Genomic DNA, 24,655 nt, shown 5'->3' with positions numbered 1-24,655 from the left:
ATTATTCACACATGTCTGAAATACAGAAATATTACTTTTGTCACTTTCAAATTTCATGAAATGATTTTATTCAATCTCTTAACTTTTTAAAATAGCTTTATTGAGTATAATTCATATGCAATATAATTTATCCATTTAAATTATACACTTTAGTGGCTTTTAGTATATTCACAGTTATGCAACTGTCACCACAATCAGTCTTAGAACATTTCATCATCAAGCTGTTTCTTAACTAGTAATTTTGACTTTACTGTTTTTTGTCATCACTACAGCTACTTTTTGACATATGGTTAGAGAACAAAATCTTCCTTCTAAGTTTTAAAAAATATATCATGTTTTAAATTTGTCTAATATTGTCCCTTGAAATTTAACCCATGCTGTTAATGCTGAGGGTCATGTATTCACTCATAGTTTTGCCTTTTTCCTCCCTCTTATGTTGTTTTATTTTATTATTGTTATTTTTGTTAATCCTCACTTGAGGATATTTTTTTCTATTAATATTTAGATAGAGTAGAAGGGGCGGGGAAGAGAGAGAGAGAGAAACATTGATGTGAGAGAAATACGTTGGTTGGTTGCCTCCTTCATGCACCCAACTGGGGCCAGGGATCAAACCTGCAATCCAGGTATGTGCCCTTGACCAGAAATCGAACCCATGACCCTTTGGTGTGTGGCTGGTGCTCTAACCTCTGGACACACCAGCCAAGGCTTATATTGCTTTTTCTATTTTAAATTTTTATTTTTAATCCTCACATCAGGATATGCTTTTTTTATTACTTTTTAGAAAGAGCAGAAGGGAGAAAGAGTGAGAACTATCGATATGAGAGAGAAACACCAGTCAGTTGCCTCCCATAGGTTTCCCAACTGCGGATGGAACCCGAAACCAAGGCATGTGCCCTGACTGGGAATAGAACCCGCAACCTTTTGTTGTATTGGACAATGCTCCAACCAACTGAGCCACCTGGCCAGGGCTTATATTGCTTTTTAAAGGTGATCTGTAGGAGACTTACTAACATTTATTTCCTACATTGGCAACCATTTCTGTCAGGAAACCACTATTAAGACCTAAACCTTGTATTGATTTTAGTAGTTTTAAATTATATTTTTCCCCAAAACATTACGTTGAGATTTGAAATGCAGTAATTGAGAGAGGGCCCCTTAACAATTCGAGTCTTTTAAGACTAGAACAGAAGGTGCTTCCTTCCTTTCCGAGGGATAAACAAAACAAAATAAAACCTTGTTTTATATTCATTCATGTATTTACAGCATTAATAAGGATCCATGTTAAACAGTGCTATGCTCACCTGGAAAACTGCTGAATATTCTATTGAGATCTTCCCATGGGACCTCCCCTAAAATCTTCACAGTGTGCTCTCCCTCGGGAGCACGCCCTTGCCTTTCCCTTTCTCTTCCCTCTTCCCCCTCCCTGTCCCAGGCCCATTACCATTAGCTTCCTCACTTCCAAGCTCCAAGGGCCCTTCCAGGTAACTTGTATCCTAAGTCCATTTCTCCTAGGAATTAGCTTTCTACCTCTATGATTTACCAAATAAATATTCTCTTACAAATAAAAAAAAAAGTGATGCTGTTTACTTATATTAAAAATCTCAGTCATTTGTGGAGTTTGTCTTTTTCTCTCTGATTAGTTTTAGGTTTTGATTTTTCTTCTTAAAGATATATTTGTGAGTTTTTAATTTGTTTATAGTTACCATAAAGTAGCAGTTGGATTTTCTCTCCCATCGGCTTTGATTTTACATTTGGAGATGACTGGTCCAAAGTATTGTAGGTAGTTATCAGACATCAGAATATATTGGCCATCAGGTCCCATTTGCACATGCATACACCTGAAGAAGGAAAGGGAGCAGACTAAGACATGAGTTACAGATATGTAGGTTGAAACTATTCTAATAACCTCCTAAACCCATCTGAAAATCTTTTCCAAATCCCCCCCATAAACTTTCCCCAGTGTACTCGTTAATATGAGAAAATAAAATGGTTTGAGGGTTGGGAATGCAATCTCTGTTTCTCTAATGATATTGTAGGATTGATTTTGATTTATTAATCCATGAAACCAGAACTCACCATTATTCCTTTATTAGAGCCTTTAGATAACAAAATTTCTAGAAATTTGTTTAAATAAAATTCTGTTTTAATAATTTGGTTGTATTTTAGAGTTTTATCATTGAATTTTACTTGTAGCAATATGTCCCAAACCCAAATACGTTGTTTTCTATTCCTTAGTTTGACTAATAATAGTGTCTTATTTTTTTATAGTATTTAAAATTAGAAACATACAAAATCAGACATCATAAAACAGAGTAACAACATTTATGTGAAATACTGGAGACTAGAGGAAAAATTTCTTAGACCTATATATTGAATACTTTCTATAAAATCTCTAAACAATTGTTGCTAAATTTCAACATTACTCATTTACCTTCATTAAATGGATTTTAATTTTTTTCTCTAGAAAGGGAGTTCTGGGAATTATGTAACAAGTGTAATTTGATGAGACCAAAGCGTTCCCACCACTGCAGCCGCTGCGGCCACTGTGTTAGGAGAATGGATCATCACTGTCCATGGTAAGAAATAAATAATTCACTTTTAGAAAAAACTAGTAAAACTAAATTGTAGTACTTAGCAGGTTTAAACAAAAGTTACATGAAGGTGATGTAGTTTAAAAACATCTTTTAATAAGCATTCATTTTTGATATGGTTCTGTGAACTCCCAAAATCATTTTTCCCCACAGAGATCCTATCTTTTCTAACAAGAAAATATTCTAGTAGAAAGCTAAGAATTAACATGCAGCCAAATATACAAAGGAATAATGTGGTTATATTAAATGAGGCATGTATGTAAAACATTTGGTACAGTGTCTGAAACTTAGAAAGTACTTAAATAGTAGCTCTTATTGTTTTTAACTGTAATAAACCGTATACATCCCATTGTTTATATTTCCCTTTCCATTTGTTTAAAGAATAATACATTTCAGGTACCCTGACCTCATTCCTCTCCCTTTAAGCCTTTTTCAGTATTATGCGTTTTAGGTATTAACATTACATACACGCTGGATGTGTGTAAGTGGAAATCAGCTAATTCTGCTAAACTGCCAACATTTTTGGTCAATAGGGGGCTCTCTTGTAATATTTAAAGAAAATATTTACTTGAAAAATAGAATTTTTAAAACAAATGCTGAGAGAATTCTGCATTGTATCTCATTTCAAAGCTGTCACAAAAATCTGTGAACAAGGTATTGTATTTAAATGTTTTTCTAGCGTGGGATAGCAGTATAAATATTTAAACTGGTGTATTGTAGCACTCTATAAACATATCTCTACATCTATGTTTATGTTTGTACATACATGCATGCATATGTACAAAGTTAACTGTATAGCAGGCTTGTTAAATTTATAACTGCTTATATCTAAAGTTGACTCGAGGGAAGTGTTTAGCTTTGTCTAGTAATGCTAATCAATTTAGAGTTTCCCTTATTTGTTGATAACTTATTTTGATAGCACAAGTTATTAGCAAGGTTTTAGTGGAAATTTGGGTTTTACTATAAACTGATTATTTAAGTAGATAAAAAGCACTTTTAGATAAAAGCACTTTGTTACTATATATATTTCATCAATAAGATAATATAGTTTGTAACACATAGTTGGTCTTTAAAAATGTGCCTAGAATTTATACAGGTTAATCCTCAAGTGTTTTCTATAATTCAGTGATCTCTTTATAATTATAATAATAGATTAATAAAAGCTAGGTAAACTGGTAAGTGTTAATCACACTGAAAAACTCAATTTTATACACTTTTTAGAGCAACGTTTCTGATTAACTAAAAATATAATAAATGTTCATACACAGTTGGATATCGATACTTCCTTTTAAAAGAATGCAATATAGTTTAAACTTAAAAACATAAACAGTGAATAAGGAAATATTTTGGTACTATAGAGATTAGTGATATTTTTTATTTATTTTTAAAGAATAAAGATTCACTCAGTGACAAAATAAAGTGCTGTTTAGCCTAAACTCAAAAGATTGTGGTGAGTTCTCTGTTTCTAGGCCTCTTGCTCCCAATTTAGGCAACTTCTCAGAATATTGGGAAGAAGAGTGGAAGAAGAAAGAGTTGGAAGATAGGAAAGGAGGGTAGACCAGGGGCCTGAATAGATTTAAGGATTTTCATGATTTAATTTCCTAATAGAATGTTGTTGAGATACTCAGAGTGAGGGAAACTATACAGTGTAAATTGGAAGAATAGAGAATTTTTGTTATTTTCAGAAGCGGCATTGTTCTAACTGCCTAAAGCTTTAGATTTGGAGGTCATTCTCAAGTCACCATAAGATTTTCTCTGATCTGGATCTGATCACTTTTTCTATGTAGTATAATTGTTACCAAGAGAACTCTTATACCTATAAACTAAGAACCTTAGTGCTTCTTAAAGCTCTCTGGTTAAGAAAAATGCCAGTATCATAGCAGTTGTTCTCAAATTTAGGGGCACAGGAAGGATAGGACAAGGAAACGTCATCTTTCAAGCAGTCTCTGTTGAAGAATGCATATATAAACACTTTTTGATAGCCCTGCTTGTAACAAAACACAAGACATTTTCTTATTAACAAAGAATGAGCTCTTAAGTCTAAGGAATGCCTCTGCAAGGTTTTCTGTTCAGTTCTATATCTGATTTTAAAAATACTTTAACAACACACTTTTAAAACAACAATTTTAGTTAGGAATTGAACCTATTCTATAGTTTTTTAAAGACAGTGCCAGTGCCCTGGCTGGTTTGACTCAGTGGATAGAGCTTTGGCCTGAGGACTGAAGGGTCCCGGGTTCGATTCCTATCAAGGGCACATGCCTGGGTTGCAGGCTCAATCCCAGTAGTGGGTGTGCAGGAGGCAGCCGATCAATGATTCTCATCATTGATTATTCTGTCTTTCTCTCCTTCTCCCTTCCTCTCTCCAAAATCAATAAAAATATATACCAAAACAACAACAACAAAAACTAAAAAACATTCTTCTAAAAAAGCACACCACAAAACAGTGCCAGTATAATATATTGAAATAAAAACATTTGTACAGGGTAACTTATAGTTCTGAACTAGGGTTTTCTCCTGGCATTGTAAAATATTTTGAAAATTTGGGTACAATAAATTTTGAAACAATAAAACATTTAGCTTGCATTAGCTTTGAAATTTATGGGATTATGACATTAATTGTCTTTCCTAGTTATGGTTCACTATTGTGTTTATGTTCAGTAGCTCTAAGAATCTGTAAGTAGTTTTGGATATATGTCTATTTTTAGCAGCCAAGGGTAGCTTTTAAAAGTAAGAAGAATAGTGAATGCTTCGCAGTTATGTCAGAGTGGCAGGATTAAGTTATTTTACTTCACATCATTCAAATTGCTCTCGAAGCTAGAATGCTTCATAGAAGAGCACTGTATAGGAGAAGGTTCTTGTTTTCTTCATCGCTAACTGCACTTGCTTTGGCAAGTGTCTTAAGCTCTAACTGTACAGCTCTGGCAAGTTGAACTCCTTTGTTCCTGTTCTTGCATCTGCTCTTCCTGCCTCACGGGGTGGTTCTGAGTTAAAGAAGGATCATATATATGGACTTCCTTTGTAAAGTACAAAGTGCTTTACAGATATTATGTCTTTTCCGATGTACTGTTTGCTTTTAGGTTTGAGTGATGTTAGTTTGTCTCCGTGAAGTTACCCATATAGGAAGTTCTTTTGTGTTTATTTTTACCAATTCTGAAATTAACATCTTATTAAAGTTTAATTTCTTTTTATTTTTCTCTCTTCAGGATTAACAATTGTGTTGGTGAAGATAATCATTGGCTTTTTCTGCAATTGTGTTTCTACACTGAACTTCTTACTTGCTATGCACTGATGTTTTCTTTCTGCCACTATTATTACTTTCTTCCATTAAAAAAGCGTAACTTGGTAAGAAATGTTTATATTCACTAATATTAGAGCAGCTATAGCATACAGTTATTAACAGGTTTCCTTTATGTTCAGAAGATTGAAAACAAAAGCAATAAAAATAAACCCAAAATTAATGGATTTTAAGATATATTGGGATTGAGAAAGTAGACCCTAATCGGACATTACCTTTTAACCAGATCCATTTATGATTATTAGTGTTGAATGACTTTCTTTAAAAAGCAATGTAATAGATCTTTTGATATACAGTATATGTTTTGGTTTAAAATATCTACAATAATGAGAAACACTTGTTTCTTTTCAGGAATTAAAACTAGACTTTAATATTTTAAAGTTTTTCAAAGGAACTTTAAATGATTGAGAAAAAAACTTTTCCCCCTAACTTTGAACAATATATAATGTAATAATTATAAGAATTTGTAGGATGCTTCAAAAAGTTGTTATATATATCATTTGAGGAAAGACAGCACTTATCTTGCTTTGTAGAGGAAATACAACAGATGTTAATAATCCTTGCCCAAAATAGTGTCAGGGGTGTTGGTATTGGTAATAGCTGCAACTAGGAGTTTTAAGCCCTTGACTATATATATCAACACTATGTTATGGCTTGTCATTTTAGTTCTTACTCTAATACTCATAACCACTACTTGAGGTGAGTTCAGTTTTTGCCCACTTTCATAGATGAGGAAGTAGACTAACAGACTTTTAATTAGTAGTTGTTAAAGGCACAAAGCTAAGAAGTGATTATTCAACTGGTTTTAGTTGGAGAGCTGGGATTTGAACCTGATTTTGTGTTTTCTGAATCTTACCTTGTGTGCTTTCTTATAGAGCTGGTTTTTGAGTCTCATATTGTATGTCACTTAGACTTTGATTGTGTTTTTAAAATAATTGTGTGTGTGTGTGAGAGAGAGAGAGAGAGAGAGAATGCACAGGTGTGCAAATGTGCATGTGAGGAAGAAAGGGGAGGAGAGAGGAAGATAGAAAAATCTTGATAGGAAATTTTTCTCATTTATATTATTTAAATCTTTTATATTAAAAATAACAAGTTCAGTGATGGTACACATAATTAAATTTTGGAATAAGGGAGAGAAGGTCTTTAAGTTCTATATATTTATATTTCTTGTACATATTATTTTATGTAATTAAAAGGACATTTGTTACTGTTTCTGGGCTGTGATTATGCTTATTAAATATAGATAATTGAACCACTGCAATTATATACAAGTAACTGAAAAAAGTTCAGTATGGGAACTTTAAATATTGATATTTTCACACTAAGTATTTTGTGTATACCAGTACTATATATAGTTTTAGGAATATTTCATCTTATTTGTAGAATAATTTCTGATATGATTGGTACTGTATTTAGACTTTGTAAAAGGTTGTACATAGTTTCCCAAGAGTAACCTGTTTCAAATAATTGAGCCTAATAAGGAAAGCATTAAAATAAAATTGCCCAGTAAGATTAAGGTCATAATTTTTTTAATAGTGAGAGAGAAAATTTATTGCTGTTAATGAAAAGCTAATAGAAATTCTCTAGGAGGGAATGCATTGTATTATCTTGGAGAATTGTCAAACTATGGGCCTTGGGTTAAATTAGACCCTCTACCTATTTTTTTAAAAAAATGTTCCATTTTATTGATTTTAGAGAGAAAGGGAGGGAGAAGGGAGAGAAAGACAGAGGACGGTAGGTAGGGATGGAGAGAGTGAAAAACATTGATCAGTTGCTTCCTGTATGCACCATGACCAGGATTAAACCCACAACCTGGTATGTGCCCTGATCTGGAATCAACCCATGACCTTTTGATATACTGCACAATGCTCCAACCAACTGAGCCCACACTGGCCAGGGCAGTTATTTGGATCTTTAAACTGAGTTTGCCAACCCCTCGTAGTGGAATGATCTTGGCTTCGTAAACAGATATACCTAGGATCAGTGCCTGGCATTTCTTATTATATGTATAACCTTTGACACATCGTTTAATCTTCCTGAACTTGCAATGTTTTTTTTCTGAAAAATGTAAATTATTATGAGATTAAATAAGATAACACATGTAAAAGTACCTTGTATATAATATACATTTAATTTATGTTGCATTTGATTTTGGTGAAAGCTCTCAGAAGGAAGGGACAATTTATCTTTGGCTTATTTTTAGGCTGTTTAAAAACATTACTGGAAAATTTACCAAAGACTAAAGAAATTCCAATACCAAATAATAATAGAGTGGTAATACTCAATTGAAGGATTAGACATTTGAAATTACAAAATACAATTTTCTCTCCAAATGAAAGGTAGAAACTCTGGAAAAATTATTACTACCAATTTACATTTTTTGAAAAAATTAAATCTTTATTGTTCAGATTATTACATTTGTTCCTCTTTTCCCCCCCCATAAATCCCCTCCTCCCAGTTCCCACCCCACCCTCCGCCCTCAATCCCCACCCACTGTCCTCATCCATAGGTGCACGATTTTTGTCCTGTCTCTTCCCGCATCTCCCACACCCCTTTCCCCCCCAAGAATAGTCAGTCCATTCCCTTTCTATGTCCCTGATTCTATTATAATCACCAGTTCATTCTGTCCATCAGATCATTTATTCACTTGATTATTAGATTCACTTGTTGATAGATGCATATTTGTTGTTCATAATTTGTATCTTTACCTTTTTCTTCTTCTTCCTCTTCTTAAAGGATACCTTTCAGCATTTCATAGAATCCTGGTTTGGTGGTGATGAACTCCTTTAGCTTTTCCTTATCTGTGAAGCTCTTTATCTGACCTTCAATTCTGAATGATAGCTTTGCTGGATAAAGTAATCTTGGTTGTAGGTTCTTGGCATTCATCACTTTGAATATTTCTTGCCACTCCCTTCTGGCCTGCAAAGTTTCTGTTGAGAAATCCGCTGACAGTCGTATGGGTACTCCCTTGTAGGTAACTGACTTTCTTTCTCTTGCTGCTTTTAAGATTCTCTCTTTGTCTTTTGCTCTTGGCATTTTAATTATGATGTGTCTTGGTGTGGTCCTCTTTGGATTCCTTTTGTTTGGGGTTCTCTGCACTTCCTGGACCTGTAAGTCTATTTCTTTCACTAGGTAGGGGAAGTTTTCTGTCATTATTTCTTCAAATAGGTTTTCAATATCTTGCTCTCTCTCATCTTCTGGCACCCCTATAATTCTGATGTTGGTACGCTTGAAGCTGTCCCAGAGGCTCCTTACACTATCTTCGTATTTTCGGATTCATTTTCATTTTGCTTTTCCAGTTGGGTGTTTTTTGCTTCTTCGCTTTTCAAATCTTTGACTTGATTCTTGTGCTCCTCTGGTCTGCTGTTGGGTGTCTGTATAATATTCTTTATTTCAGTCAGTGTATGCTTAATTTCTAGTTGGTTCTTTATCACAACATCCAGGCTCTCATTAGATTTCTTGTAGATCTCATTAAGTTTATCGGCAGTTTCTAGAAAATTATTGAAAGACCTTAAAAGTGCGGTTTTGAGCTCTATATCCTCCATTTGTGTCATGTTTCTTTGTCTCCGCATTTTTTATGCTTTCTTGGTGCACCCCCTTGTGGTCTTTGTGCGCAGTCTTGTTGTAGTTAAGCCTTGATTGTTGTCGGTAATACTGGGGGTGATTTGACCTCCAGGCCGACTGGCTATGAGAATCAGCTGTGTCTGCAGTGGGATAACTTCTGTGCTGGATCTCTAGGGCGGTGCTAATCTAGCTTTTGCCTAAGGCTATCCCACAAATGCCTCTGTGCAGGGCTTGGGCGGGGCAGGTCCCGGGGGATCTACAGGTCGGGGGGGTTGGGGTGGGGAGTGAGCAGTTATGGCTGCTCTCAGTCCCGTCCCCAAGGGCTCTGCCTCTCAGAGTCCCAGCAACCGCTGCAAAGCTCGGAGAGAAAGCTGTCTTCGAGTTCCGACTGAAGCCAGACAGTCCCGTTTGAGTCTGGGTCCCTAGAGACTCACCCGGATCTGGAGCTCAGAGTTTGAGACTCCCTCCTGATTGAAACAGACAACCGCGCCCTCCGCCAACAGCCCACTCCGCATGCACCTCCACACCTTAGTATTTTACTTCAGCACTGCGCCTCCTCTGAGTCTCGGTATGCTATTGTCTTTCCTCCTAGTTGTAGAACTTCCACTCAGCCAGCCTTCCTGTGGTTCTGGATGATGTCCATTCTGTCTTTTAGGTGTATTTTTGAAGTGGTTGTTCGAGGCAGCAATCTCCAGCGTTAACCTATGCCGCCATCTTGGTTTCTCCTGTTTCCAATTTACATTTTTAATGGATGTTGATAGAAGACTAGCAGCATAGTAAAAGTTTATTAAGAGATTAAAAATCTAGGAGGAAACGATAAAATGAGTATAAGTTGGGTTTTGAAAATTCAAATCATATTTTCCTTAAAGCAATCAATTATAGAAGCAATACAGGTGATTTTTAATTTTAAGAAATTGTAAGAACGTTAACCAATAGGTTTATCAAATAGAAATCAAATAATTAGCTATCTCATGTTGGTTGTTAATAAGCATCTTAAATAATAAGCAATAAATTATAAATAGTTCTAATTAAAAATTGACAGAGATATTCTAGTAGTGTTGAGCAGGAATTGTTCTCTAGACCAAGTATCCTTATTGTATTAAGTAGGGTGCTTTCATAATTACCTTCATGTTAGACATAATGAAATTGAAACCCAAAGAGGTTATGTTACGACATTTCCAAAGTCATATTGAAGAATTTAGTATGTTTTAACCTTGTTTATGATATATTCTCTGAATCATGAAGTGATTCATATATTATCAAATTAGATATATGGAGAAGTTTACCATATGTTGCCCAATATAAGAAAAGATAATTTTGTTGGACTAAGTTAAATTCATAAAAAGAGTGTTTATTGTTGTTGTTTCTAAACTACTTTACTAGAGCAAAGCTAAATTCTAGGACCAGAATCCTATCTAATAAAAGAGAAACATGGTAATTAGCGTACGACCGCTACCCTTCCCTTTGTCTAATCAGGGCAGTATGCAAATTAACTGCCAGCCAAGATGGCGGCCGGCAGCCAGGCAGCTTGAAACTAACATGAGGCTTGCTTGCTTCAGTGACGGAGGACTCCAACGTTCCCCGCCTGCCGCTGCTGGCCTCTGAGCTGCAACTCTAAGCAACTATGTTACAAATATAGAAGCTAAACAAAACCCCAGAAACCTGCTTTAGTCGCCGGGCTTCAGCCAGCAGGATTGCAACATTGTTTCAAATACAGAAGGTAAACAAAGGCCAGAAACCTGCTTTCAGCAGCAGAGGCCTAAGAGCTGGAGCCTCAGAGCTAAAGCTGGCCCAGAATAAAAAAAAAAAAAAAAGGAGCGGTTGGGAGCTTCAGTCACCCCCCAGCCTGAAAACAGCCCTCAGCCCCTCACCCAGACTGGCCAGGCACTCCAGTGGGGACCCCCACCCTGAAGGGTGTGTGACCAGCTGCAAACAGCCATCATCCCCTCACCCAGGCTGGCCAGGCACCCCAGTGGGGACCCCCACCCTGATCCAGGACACCCTTCAGGGCAAACCAGCCAGCCCCACCCATGCACCAGGCTTCTATCCTATATAGTAAAAGGGTAATATGCCTCCCAGCACCGGGATCAGTGGAGCCGCGAGGCCTCCCGGCACCGGGATCAGCGTGACAGGGGGCAGCACCCAAACCCCCTGATTGCCCTGTGGCTCTGTGTGTGACAGGCTGCGGTGCCCCAACCCCCTGATCCGCCCTGCTGTGTGTGTGACAGGGTGCGGCGCCCCAACCCCCTGATCCGCCCTGCTCTGTGTGTGACAGGGTAGAGCCATAACCTCCCCATTGGCCCTGCCCTGAGTGTGAGAGTGGCGGCGCCCCAACCCCCTGATCGGCCCTGCTCTGTGGGTGATAGAGGGCAGCGTCCCATCTCCCCCCCCCCCCCCCCCCATGGGCCCTGCTCTTTGTGTGACGGGGTAGAGCCATAACCTCCTCATCGGCCCTGCCCTGAGTGTGACAGGGTGTGGCGCCCCAACCCCCTGATCCGCCCTGCTCTGTGTGTGACGGGGCAGTGCCCCAACTCCCTTATCGGCCCTACTCTGTGAGTGACGGGGGAGCTCCCCAACCCCCTGATCGGCCCTGCTCTGTGCGTGACAGGGGGGAGCTTCCCAACCCCCTGATGGGCCCTGCTCTGTGTGTGAAAGGGGAGAGCTCCCCAACCCCCTGAATGGCCCTGCTCTGTGCGTGACGGGGTCGCGCCGCAACCTGCCCATCGACCCTGCCTTGAGTGTGACAGGGGGTGGTGCCCCAACCCCCCAATCAGCCCTACCCTGATCGTGACTGAGGGTGGCATCGCAACCTCCCGATCCGCCCTGCTCTGTGCATGACAGGGTCGGCGCCCCAACTCCCCAATCAGCCCTGCTCTGAGCCCGACCAGGGGCTGCACCTAGGGATTGGGCCTGCCCTCTGCCACCCGGGAGCAGTCCTAAGCCAGCAGGCCGTTATCTCCCGAGGGGTCCCAGACTGCGAGAGGGCACAGGCCGGGCTGAGGGACTCCCCCTTCCCCCCCCCCCCCCCCGAGTGCACAAATTTTTGTGCACCGGGCCTCTAGTTATTATATAATTAAGCCTGGAGACCATATTTTATAATTTATATATCCCCAAATTCCCAACGATCTGAAGCAAACCAAATGTTCAAAAGGCACTTAATATTCTTTGAAATAAATTCTAGTCATTTTATTGATTTAGATGTTGATAATTTAAAGCTATATTAGAATATCTGGATTGGATGGATTGACTCTGGTATCATTATAAATTATGCCTCTTTATCTGTAGTAAAGTATTTTTTCTGTTATTAATTTGGGGTATAATATAAATGTAGAACTAAAAGACACAAGATATTATTGTTGTTTACATATTATGTGCTATAATGCATATGTTATATGAAGTCAATTTTCATTAGAGTTATCCAAATATCAATGCTTCTCCTAGTTCTTCATAAATATCTAACTTCTTTCTGGAAGTATGTTTTCTGCCTATTGGTGCAAACCTGCTGGACCACATTTTCCTAGTTTGGTTCACCTGAAAATGTTTTTATTTCTATTTTATTTCTGAAGGGCTTATTTGCTTGAAGTAGAATTATAGCGCGTGGAGTTACTTTTTGTTATTAAAGGTGTTATCCCATTGTTTCATAGTTTCCGTTATTTCTATTGTAAAATTTGTTGTTAGTCTTATTGTTACTTCATTGAAGTAATGTATCTTTTCTTTGACTGCTTTTATGATTTAGTTAATTATTTATTTTATTTCAACTTTATTGAGGTACAATTGACCTACAAATATAAACATTTAAATTGTACATAATGGTGATTTGATATACATATACACTGTGAAAGGATTCCTTCATCCAGTTAAGACATCCAATTAATTAATTTGGTGAGACCATTTGAGTTCTACTCTCTTAGCAAATTTTAATTTTACAATACAGTGTTATGAACTATGGTCACCATGTTTTACATTAGATCCTCAGACCTTACTGTACTACCCTTTTAACAACCTCTCCCTGTTCCCTGCAGCCCCTGTGCCTACTGCAGCCTCGCGGTCCACAGTTCCTTTCAAGGAGCACGAATTCATGCATTGGACCCCTAGTATTTAATATAATCCATGGAATAGCTTTTCATTTATTAGTATCTTCATTTTTTTTCCATCAATATCTTATAGGTTTCACTGTACTGATCTATCACCTTCTGGGTAAAGTTATTCATAAGTATTTTATTCCTTTTGATTTATTTGAAAACAGGATTGTTGTCTTAATATTTCTTTCTCATAGTTACTAGTGCATAGAAATGCAACTGATATTTGTGTATTTATTCTGTCTTCTGTAACTTTACTGAATTTTTTTACTAGTGCTAAAAATTTTTTGGTAGAATCTTTTTTTTCTATACAATATGTCATCTATAAATAGAAATAATTTTATTTTTTCCTTTCTAATATGGAGGCCTTTTATATTTTTTTCTTGCCTAATTGCTTTGACTTCCAATACTATGTTGAATAAAAGTGGTGAAAGTGGGCACCCTTACCCTTGTCTTTTCCTGATTTTAGAAAAAAAAGCTTTTGGCCTTTCCACCATTAAGTATGAGGCTTCTGTGAGCTTGTCATATCTAACCTTTATTACGTTGAAGTATGTTCCTGGTATACCCAGTTTTTTGAGAGTTTTGTCATAAATGGATGTTGAATTTCATTAAGTGCTATTTTTGCATCTGTTGAGGTGATTATATGATTTTTGTCTTCCATTTTGTGACTGTAGTAAATCACATTGCTTGGTTTGCAGGTGTTAAAGCATCTTTGCGTCTTTGGAATTAAATCCCACTTGATCATGGTATATGATTCTTTTAATGTGTTGTTGAATGTGACTTGCTGATATATTTTAGATTTTTGCCTCTCTGTTCATCAGGAATGTTGCCTCTATTTTCTTCTCTTATGTAGGTTTGGTATTAGGTAAATACTGGCCTTATAACATGATTATGGAAGTATTTCCTCTTTAATTTTTTTGAAAAGTTTAATGAGGATTGGTGTTAATTCTTCTTTAAATGTTTGGTAGAATTGACCAATAAAGCCATCTGGTCCTATACTTTTCTTTTTTGGGAGGTTTTTGGTAATTGATTCAGTCTCCTTAGTAATTGGTCTGTTTAAATTTGCTGTTTCTTTATGATTTGGTCTTGATGGCTTTCATGTTTCTAGGAATTTATTCATTTCTTCTGTCCAACTTATTTGTATGTAATTTTCATGGTAGTCTTTTATAATCCTTTGTATTTGTATGGTATCATTTGTAATGTCTCCTTTTCATTTTTTATTTCATTTATTTGAGTTCTCTCTTTCTTTTTGAGTGAGGGTAGCTAAATGTTTGTCTATTTTGTTTATCTTTTAAAAAACCCAGCTTTTAGTTTCCTTTATTTCTCATTTTTTAAGTCTATTTTATTTACTTCTGCTCTTAGTCATTTCTTTCTAATTTTTGGCTTGATTCTTCTTTTTCTAGTTTACAACTTTTTTTTGGACAAGCAGTAGGAGAAAGTTCATCTTGATTCAGTCAACAGTGTATATATAACAAACACTTCTAAAGCTAAATAACAACATTGGTCTTAATACCGCAGTTCTTTTGATGATGCCATTTATTGCATTTATTGAGATTTTGTAAGGAATTATGCTTACTGGGTTTTGTTTTCGTGAAAGACTCGTTTCACTTTGCCTTTTCTCCTATAACGTAGTCCTTCAGGACTGTCAGCTAAAAAACATAGGTGGTTAATGTAGGTTGTGCCTTCTTATTTTCCCAGCTCTGTGATAGTGGAGAGAGCTCTGAGCCTCCATTTTTACTCAATCTTTCATAAGTACCGCTTATGAATTGCCAGGTACGTTAAGGTAATAAAGCAGTGCAGAATGTATGAATCACCTTAATGCATTTTTACTCTCTCAGGGATCTTGGCCCTTTAAGGCCTAGTTAGTTTGGCTATTTTCCAGTGTCTTCAGTCAAGCAGTTTATTTTTCAATAGATTTTATCTGGCTTTTAGTACTGTTCTTATTGGGAGGGTTAGTCTCATACAATCTCTTCCCTCATAGGTGTCATTGGCACTAACGTTTTGTTTAAACGTTTCTTCCCAAGAGATTCTAAGCAGTGCTGCCTAACTTTACAACTCCGGGAGGCAGCACTCAGTCAGAGTCTGTAAATAGTACCCTGGGGAGTGGTGCGGAGCAGTATTCTCTGGCCATCAGGGTTGAGAACTGTTGTTCTGTAGGGAATGAGGCTTGTGATGGACTTTATAGTATAGGCAGAGATTAGCCAAATGGAGACATGAAGGAAGTTGTTGCCGGATAAGGGGACAATAAGAGGCTTGAGACAATACTTGGAGTAACTGGTTTTAAGATCAGATCTGTTCTATAATACTGTAGCATATATTTCTAAGACTAAATAATAGAACATTGTGTTTATAGTAGCAATTCTTTTGAGGATGGCATTTATTGTATTTATATAAAGGTAGCAAAAAAATTATCAGTAATTTCAGTACAAACATCACCATTAACATTTTTAAAAATAAATTTTAAGCTCTAGCCAGTTTGGCTCAGTGGATAGAGAGTCGGCCTGTGGACTAAAGAGTCCTGGGTTCGATTCCAGTCAAGGGCATGTACCTTGGTTGCAGGCTCCTCCCCTGCCTAGGCCCTGGTCAGGGCTTGTGCAGGAGGCAGCCAATTGATGTGTTTCTCTCACATTGATGTTTCTTTCTGTCTTTCCCTCTCTCTTCCACTCTCTCTAAAAATAAATGGAAAAATATCCTCGGGTGAGGATTAACAAACAAAAATAAAATACATTTTTATATTGGAATAGTCTTCAAACAATCCTGCCCCATACACTTTTTTCTGAGTCATTGCCTGTGTCTCTGTCATTTTTCTATGAAACGACCAAAATACTCTATTCAGCCCTTTGCTTTGTTTGTAAAGTTGGCTTAGTGTTAGAAATCTTATTCATTCTCCTGTTACTCTTTTCATTATTTGGGATATGGCATAAAGATCCCCAATGTCCCTAGCTATCTTTGGAGATTGTATTAATGATTAGTGTACATCTTTCTTGTGGCAGTAATAGTACAATTAGAGCGTGCCATAGACTTTGACCCTGTATTTTTCTGTCAGCCAGGGGAAGGGAAAGCTTTGGTCTACATTTTTCTTTATACCCTTTCAGGTAGGTAGATGGCAGCATAGTATCTTTTGTAGCCCATCTCTAAATTCTAAACCAGAGTGCTTATTGTCTAGATGGGAAAAGAAAGTGTTAACTCGAATTTTACTTTTGTTTTAAGGTGAACATGTTTATTCATTAAACAAAAGAAAAAAATGAGTTGCCCTTTAACCTTTGTTGTAATGACACTTAACCTGTATTCAGTAGAAAACTGGTACATTCTGGTTAGGCTCATGGGAAACAGAAAGTTGAAAGAAAGCAGGCTGTTCACAGGCTCTGGGAAAGGAGGGTGTGGGACCCTTGATTTTCTTCTAGGTCTGTCTCAGCATTTTCTCTTCAGGCGAGTTCTTTCTATGCTGAATTGTTTTAATTGCTTTGCAACTGCCCCACTGTTTTTAGAGTAACTTAATGCTTTTTTAGATTTCTTCTTAATATGTACTTTTAAAATATCTACCTATCATAATGCTTTGTTAGATTTCTTCTTAATATGTACTTTTAAAATATCTACCTATCATAATGCTTTGTTAGATTTCTTCTTAATATGTACGTTTAAAATATCTACCTATCATAATGCTTTGTTAGATTTCTTCTTAATATGTACTTTTAAAATATCTACCTATCATAATGCTTTGTTAGATTTCTTTCTTTTTTTTTTTTTTAAATATATTTTATTGATTTTTTACAGAGAGGAAGGGAGAGAGATAGAGAGTTAGAAACATCGATGAGAGAGAAACATCGATCAGCTGCCTCCTGCACATCTCCCACTGGGGATGTGCCCGCAACCCAGGTACATGCCCTTGACCGGAATCGAACCTGGGACCCCTCAGTCCGCAGGCCGACGCTCTATCCACTGAGCCAAACCGGTTTCGGCGGCTAGATTTCTTCTTAATATGTACTTTTAAAATATCTACCTATCATGGATTTTTAAGGATATATATGTTTTTGCCATGTGAAATTTTGAGGAGATACTTTAATATATCCTTTAATGATGGAAAGAGGTAGTAGCAGGTATTGAGATAAGGAATTTATTCATCATGAATCAATGCCCAAAATAAGGATTTATTTTTAAGCTGTAAATATTATATACATTCTGTCTTCTACTAAAAGAGGCCTACGAACCTAAGGAGAATTAGTATTACGATTTTCTTTATAAATAGTACCTTAAAAATACCTCAAAATTCTCAATAATAAGACAAAAATTCATTCATATGTACAAAAATTTCAGAAACTCAGGTATAGGTGTCTTTCTAAATAAATGGGATAAATTAAATATTTTTGTTAGAAACCAGACTTTAAAATCAATAAAGAGTATACGCTTTGAGATAATTGGAAAAGTTTTTCAGATAATGTGTTAAATTAGTTTGACTATCGTTTGCATGTGTAATGCCAATATAATGTTAAATTTCACTTATACAACCTCTCCTGAAACTAATGTCTTGCTTAGTTATTGGTAGGAAAATCATTTTGAAGATTTCAGAAACCTGTCATTTGGAGAGTGATTTGGCATTTTCAATAAATAAAAGAGATGGATATTAAAGAAATGAATTTTCCTTGATCAAGGTCCATATTTGTTTATTTTTCACATAGTTGTCTTAAGTGTTTATAAGCAAGTGCCTGGTCTCTTGATATATTTTTAAATTATAATAGTGTATTCCACTTTATTGCATGCTAATTGTTTACCAAAACCAATTTAGAAATTTAAAGTTTTTTTGTTTGTTTTTTAGTCCTCATCCGAGGATATTTTTCCTTTGATTTTTGAAGAGAGTGGAAGAGAGAGGAAAAGACAGAGAAATATTGATGTGAGAGAAACTATCAATGGTTGCCCTCTTACATGAGCCCCAACCAGAGCCCAGGCCAGGGAGGAGCCTGCAACCCATGTATGTGCTCTTAACTGGAATCAAACCTGTGACCCTTTGGTCCGCAGGCTGACACTCTATCCACTGAGCCAAATTGGCTAAGGCTAAAGTTTTTCTTTTGTTTTGTTCTTTTTAAATGACAGACTCATCAACCATGAGATTTTTGTTGTTAGTAATCCTCAACTGAAGATATTTTTCCATTGATTTTTATTATTATTATTTTTAGAGAGAGTGGAAGGGAGGGAGCAGGAAAGAGAGAAAAATATTGATGTGAGAGAGACACATCAATTAGTTGCCTCCTTTATGCACCCCAATCGGGCTGGGGAACAAACCCATAACCCAGGTATGTGCCCTTACTGGGAATTGAACTCTTGATCCTTCGGTGCACAGGGCCAGTGCTCCACCACTGAGCCACACTGGCTAGGGCAGAAATGTATAGCTTTTTAATTAAATGTGAAGGAAGGTATCACTATACTTAAAGAATATACTTTCTAAAATTCATTAATTAATGTGTTGTTCTGTAACTATTTCACTAGTCATACATTTCAGAATTTTTACCTTATATTATTCTGGATTTGTAAGCCTTTGATGAGTGAAAAATGCCGACTTACTTAAAATATTCCTGAGGATAAGTAGTAGGCTCCTATTGTACATGTATGTGATTGAGATTCAAAGAGGTCCAATAATTTGTTTAATCAGAGAATTTTCACTAGGCAGAGGTGTTATTAGGCCCATTTCTTTTTTTCTCTAAGTTACTGTTCTTTCAATTGTACCAAGTTGCTATTCCACTTTTTGCATTTCCCCCTGGGCAACTTCTTTTTTTTTTAATATATTTTATTGATTAAGATATTACATATGTGTCCTTATCCCCACGTTACCCCCTACCTCCCCCCCATCCCCCCTGTTGCCCTCACCCCCCTGTTGTCTGTGTCCATTGGTTAGGCCTATATGCTTGCATATAAGTCCTTTGGTTGATCTTTCCCCCTTACCTCCACCCTCCCCTACCTTCTCTCCAAGGCCCGGCAGTCCAATCAATGCCTCTCCGTCTCTGGGTCAGTCCTTGTTCATCAGTTTATGTTGTTCATTATATTCCACAAATGAGTGAGCTCATGTGGTATTTATCCTCCCTGGGCAACTTCTTTACCTATATTATTGTAGCAGTGCTCTTTTAAAAACAATTAGAAAATGCCCGAGCAGCACAAAATCTGCGCCTCAGAGAAAGCTCCTGATTGCCACATTTATACTTTGCTGCTTTCATTTTTTATTGAGGTGACCAATCTTTACTACTTTATCTAATACAAAGGTAAACTTTACAAGATAAACACCTTATAAAGGCATTTTAGTAGGTTAAAAATATTGTCAAAATATGTACCTGCTGGCAGTCACATATTGTAGGCAATACTATCTTTCCACATGAGAAAATGAGATTTTTAAAAAGAATTAATTGTGGCTGTTAATGTAGAGATTATGCAGCTAACCATTTATGGCATACCACTTTAGTTCTAAAGTTACGTCTTTTCAATTTTTTTTAGATGAAATAGATTCAGATAATTTCTAATTGATTATCTTATACCTACTTTTATGTAAGGTCCAAAAACTAATATACTAACTGCATTTAATGTTATGGGGAGAGTGACAGAAGGAGGAAGGAAGGGAGAGAATTTCAATAAAGGACATGCTGCCAATATTCAAAAGAGGAAAATAAATAATGTTTATTTAGCAGACCAGCCAGCTTTTCAGCTAGGAAGATACATTATTGTTATTCCAATGAGTTCATATCTAATAGTGTTGCTAGGGATTTGATGTCAGATATCTAACCATGTCACAGAATTATTTGCCTAGTTTTTTGGCTAATAAAGAATAGAAATAGCTAGACCTGGTTGCAGATAGCTTGCATATTGATAAATCCCTTTATAGTTTATTTTAATATTTTATATAATCAATCTTAATGTATACTGAATACTTCTGTTATTATTGCTATTTGTAAAAATATTTAGGCTTTACTCAATATCCTTTGGGTTTTTTCTTTTCTTTTTTGGTATCTAAGGTCATTTATTCATCGTGGTTACTTTAGAATGGCTATGATTTCTGAAATATGTATTTAACATTTTGGATTTTTGATAAGAGTAGGCAAGAATAGCCAAGAATAGTGTGGATTTAAGGTGAATACGAAATGAAAGTTATATTTAATGCTAGTATGACGTTAATTTGGCTTTTTGTTAATGTATCCCGAAATGCTAGTGAGATTGTCTCTTGGTAACATTTCACTCCCCTCCCCCCCTTTATTTATTTATTTTTTTGGCTTGGAAGGAATAAGGTCAGATATATACTTATTTTATATTTGTAGGGGGGAAAACAGTTTAAGAATACCCTGTTCAAACAATTGCCAATTCTGTGTTTCAATATGTCTGTACTTTTAGTGACAAATGGAGCACCGAAACCTTATAATAAATGAAGACATTGATCCCACTAAGCCCCCTATCACCATTGTTAATAAACATAGTGCTAAGAATTCTAGCCAGTGAAGTGAGGCAAGAGAAATAAAAAAAGTATAACTTCTGAAAGAAATAAAACTCTCATTACTCTTAGATGATATGATTATGTAAATGATTTATCCTTAGGTCTTCTTGGATTTTTTAGAATGTTTAAGAAGTGTGACTACAAATCAGTACTTTAAAAAAATTCTATTTCTGTGTGCTAACAGGCACTTCTTTAGAAAATGAAATTAATAGCAAGGCCATTTATAATAGAATCAAGAAACAGGAAGTTCCTGAAATATTCCTGACAGAGAAAGTACAAGATCTCTAGGGGGAAATTGTGAAGCTTCATGGAGATATTGTTGTTTTTGTGTGCATGTCTGATTGTGTGTTAGAACTTAAAAATCTAATTTAAAAAATTTATGGAAATATAATTTATTTAGAATAACCAAGACATTCTTGAAAAAGAACAAGATGGGATGACTTGGTTTGCTAGGTATGGAGTGTTATTACAAAGCCATAGTAACTAAGATATGTGTCATTTGTATAGGGATAAACAAACCAACCAAGAGAACAGAAGAAAGAGCCCACATCAGACTCATGCATGTATGGATGCTTGACCTGTGATCTCTGAGGGAAGGGCAGCTTTTTAAATAATCTGACCTGAACAACTGGGTTTCCACATAGTAAAGATAAATTGAGACCCTTGTGTTTCACTGCTCAAAAGTGTAAACATCACCTTAGGTAGGTTATTGGCCTAAAAGTGGAAGGTAAAACTATAAAGTTTTCAAAGGCTGTAGAAGTTAACATAGGACAATGTCTTCATTACCTGCAGGTTGGGAAAGATTTCTTAAACAGGAAATAAAAAGCACTAGAGGAAAAGATTGATAAATTGGACTGTATTAAAGTGAGAAACTTGAGGTTATTAAAAGATGCCGTAAAGACAGTGAAAAGGTAGACTCAGAATAGGAAAAGATATTTGCAATATGCAGCTATAACATTGTAGTATCCAAAATGTATGAAGAATGAATCAGTAACCTTTCCCTTTAGGGTAGGGATGAGGGAGAGTGATGGGGAAGGAATGCAGAGGAAAGCCTCTATGTGGTTTCACATGTCCTCATTCTTGAAACGGTGGCATCACTTTTCTCTAACCTGAACTTATGTTTTATGCATTTATCTGAATAGAAGCACATTTCTTAACAAATGAGAAGAAATGAAAACAAATAGTTATTATGTTAGTTTGCTAGGGCTGTCAGAACAAAATACCAGAGACTGGGAGGCTTAAACCACAGAAATTCATTTTCTCACAGTTCTGGAGGCTGGAAGTCCAAGATCAAGGTGTCAGCAGGTTTGGTTTCTCTGGAGGCCTTTCTCCTTGGCTTGTAGGTGGCCACCTGGTCGCTGTGTCCTCACATAGTCCTTCCTCTGTGCGTGAGCATTCCTGGCGTCTCTGTTTCTAAATTTCCTCTTCTTGTAAGGACACCAGTCAGATTGGATTAGTGCTCCCCTTGAAGGCCTCGTTTTAACTTAGTCGCCACTTTAAAGGCCATGTCTCCAAATACAATGGCATTCTGAATTGTGTTAGGAGAGACAATTCGGCCACAACACTAATTGTGTAGTCAAGATCTTGAATAGTAAATGGGTTTTTGTGATAAATTTTCCCAAGCCAATTTTTGGATTAAAAGAATCCTATATCAAAAAAAAAAAAACCCCCCCCCCCCCCCCCCACACACACACAAGTAAGATGGAAGTAAAGGTGCTGTGCTCTGGAGAACTGCTAACAGACTCACACTGTGGCCATGTGTGTGTAAATGTGGAACACAAAACAGCAATTGCAAATTAAATTAAAGTATCTTTTATAAGTACTTTCAAATATAAATGTATAACCAAATGAATAAATGATAGTATAAGCAGAAATTTTAGTCTCATCTTCATCCCTACACTTACAAATTCTAATTGGCAAAAATTTTTTAACTCCTTTTCACTGGGAGAAGAGGGGATGCATTTTATTTGGGCATACATTGTGTTTTTATTACAGTAAGCTCTATTATAACACAGTTTTTGTATTCCTAAAATCCACTCCACTGTGTAAATCATGCAGTGAAAACCACAGGCTTATGGGAAATTGGAGGCACAACACTCAAAAACGTCAGTGACACTTAAAAGCATAGGAACCTAATAGAAACAGCAGCATAGTTTTATACATGTTAAATACTTATGAAATACATAAATATTATAATGAACATGGCACTTTACCTTAAAAGACACCGAAGTTTTCTTGGAGAAGTGGGCATTGGAAAGGTTGCAGTGTGTGAGTTGTTGTGAAGTGACGGGAAGAGGGTATGTTGTAATAACATGTAGATGAGTGTGGCTCATGATAAACTGAGGTAGCTGGTAAGTGACTGGAGGTATGTGTGTGTTTTGTGTGTTCCTGTATGGCTTGGGTTAGCTGGCTGCAGTTTTTTGCATTCATCTAGGGCAGTGATGGCAGTGATGAACCTTTTGAGCTCGGCGTGTCAGCATTTTGAAAAACCCTAACTTAACTCTGATGCCGTGTCACATATAGAAATTTTTTGATATTTGCAACCATACTAAAACAAAGACTTATATTTTTGATATTTATTTTAAATATTTAAATGCCATTTAACAAAGAAAAATCAACCAAAAAAATGAGTTCGCGTGTCACCTCTGACACGCGTGTCATAGGTTCGCCATCACTCATCTAGGGTTTCTACAGGTAAAATCATGCATAAGCAAAGACAAAATGCTTGCTATGCTCAAATTATTGCTTAATCATGTTGGAACATATTCGTGTTTACAAATAGCAGAACTTGTTAGATGTAATTTTAAAGAAATCGTTTGTTGCCCCATCTTGTTCTCTTTACCTGCTTGTAAGGATTCTGCGTAGACTCTTTTTACTGAGCCTTTAAAATGACTGCCTAACATAATGCTACACACCACGTTAAGTGTATTTTGAGTTTTTCCAGGCTAATGAATTGGGTAATTTGGGAGTAGAATCAGAGTTCTGCTGGAGTGTGGTGGGTGATCACAGGAAAACATCAGTTCTTTGGTTTCAAGCAAGTGCGTTATGTTCAATGGCCTCCTGGCTTTCATTATTGCTACCAGAATACCTTTAAACCATAACCTGAACCAATATTAAACAGTGTGTGGTTGGTTATGTTTGGGGGATCCTTCCCATTCATTTCTTGCTTTTATCCTCTGTAGCCATTTTATATCAAAGTTTAGCAATAACAGGTTTCTGGGAGAAGTCTTATTCTTTCATTCTCTCTCACTCCTCTGGCATATTTGGTTGGTAACAGTGAGGGCACGTGAAATGCTACTCCTCGTTTTCCTACCAGTTGTTTGTTTGTTTTTTTTGTAACTTTTAAGACCTTTACGTTGATGCCCTGAACCAGAAAATCAACTTTCTTTCACAGCATTTCCATTTCCCTTCCTGTCTAGGCATTTCTCTACGTTTCTGTAGTCCTCTGTGCATGCATCCCTCTTATAGTATACTAGAGGCCCGATGTACGAAATTCGTGCAAGAGTAGGGCTTCCTTCCCCCGGCTGCTGGCACCGGCTTCCCTTACAGCCCTGGCTTCGTCCGGAAGGTCCTCTGGAAGGACGTCCAGTCTAACTAGCACATTATGCTTTTATTATTATAGATCATATTGTGTTCTGCAAAGTTGGGCTGTCTCTCTGAA

The 24,655-nt window shown here is 36.6% G+C and overlaps 1 protein-coding gene across 6 annotated transcripts in view; it reads left to right on the top strand.

The window, feature by feature from the left end:
* Window positions 1-24,655, top strand: part of ZDHHC21 (zinc finger DHHC-type palmitoyltransferase 21) — a 52,478-nt gene that overhangs the window by 14,899 nt on the left and 12,924 nt on the right. For all 6 annotated transcript variants that reach the window (XM_036331184.1, XM_036331188.1, XM_036331182.1 and 3 more), the window contains 2 exons: window positions 2,465-2,576; window positions 5,795-5,933. In XM_036331184.1, coding sequence (XP_036187077.1) covers window positions 2,465-2,576; window positions 5,795-5,933 — 251 coding nt within the window. The remainder of the gene's footprint in view (window positions 1-2,464; window positions 2,577-5,794; window positions 5,934-24,655) is intronic.

This window comes from Myotis myotis, unplaced genomic scaffold (assembly GCF_014108235.1).
Source record: "Myotis myotis isolate mMyoMyo1 unplaced genomic scaffold, mMyoMyo1.p scaffold_m19_p_12, whole genome shotgun sequence".
Taxonomy (NCBI): Eukaryota; Metazoa; Chordata; class Mammalia; order Chiroptera; family Vespertilionidae; genus Myotis; species Myotis myotis.
This window is presented reverse-complemented; position numbering and strand designations above follow the sequence as displayed.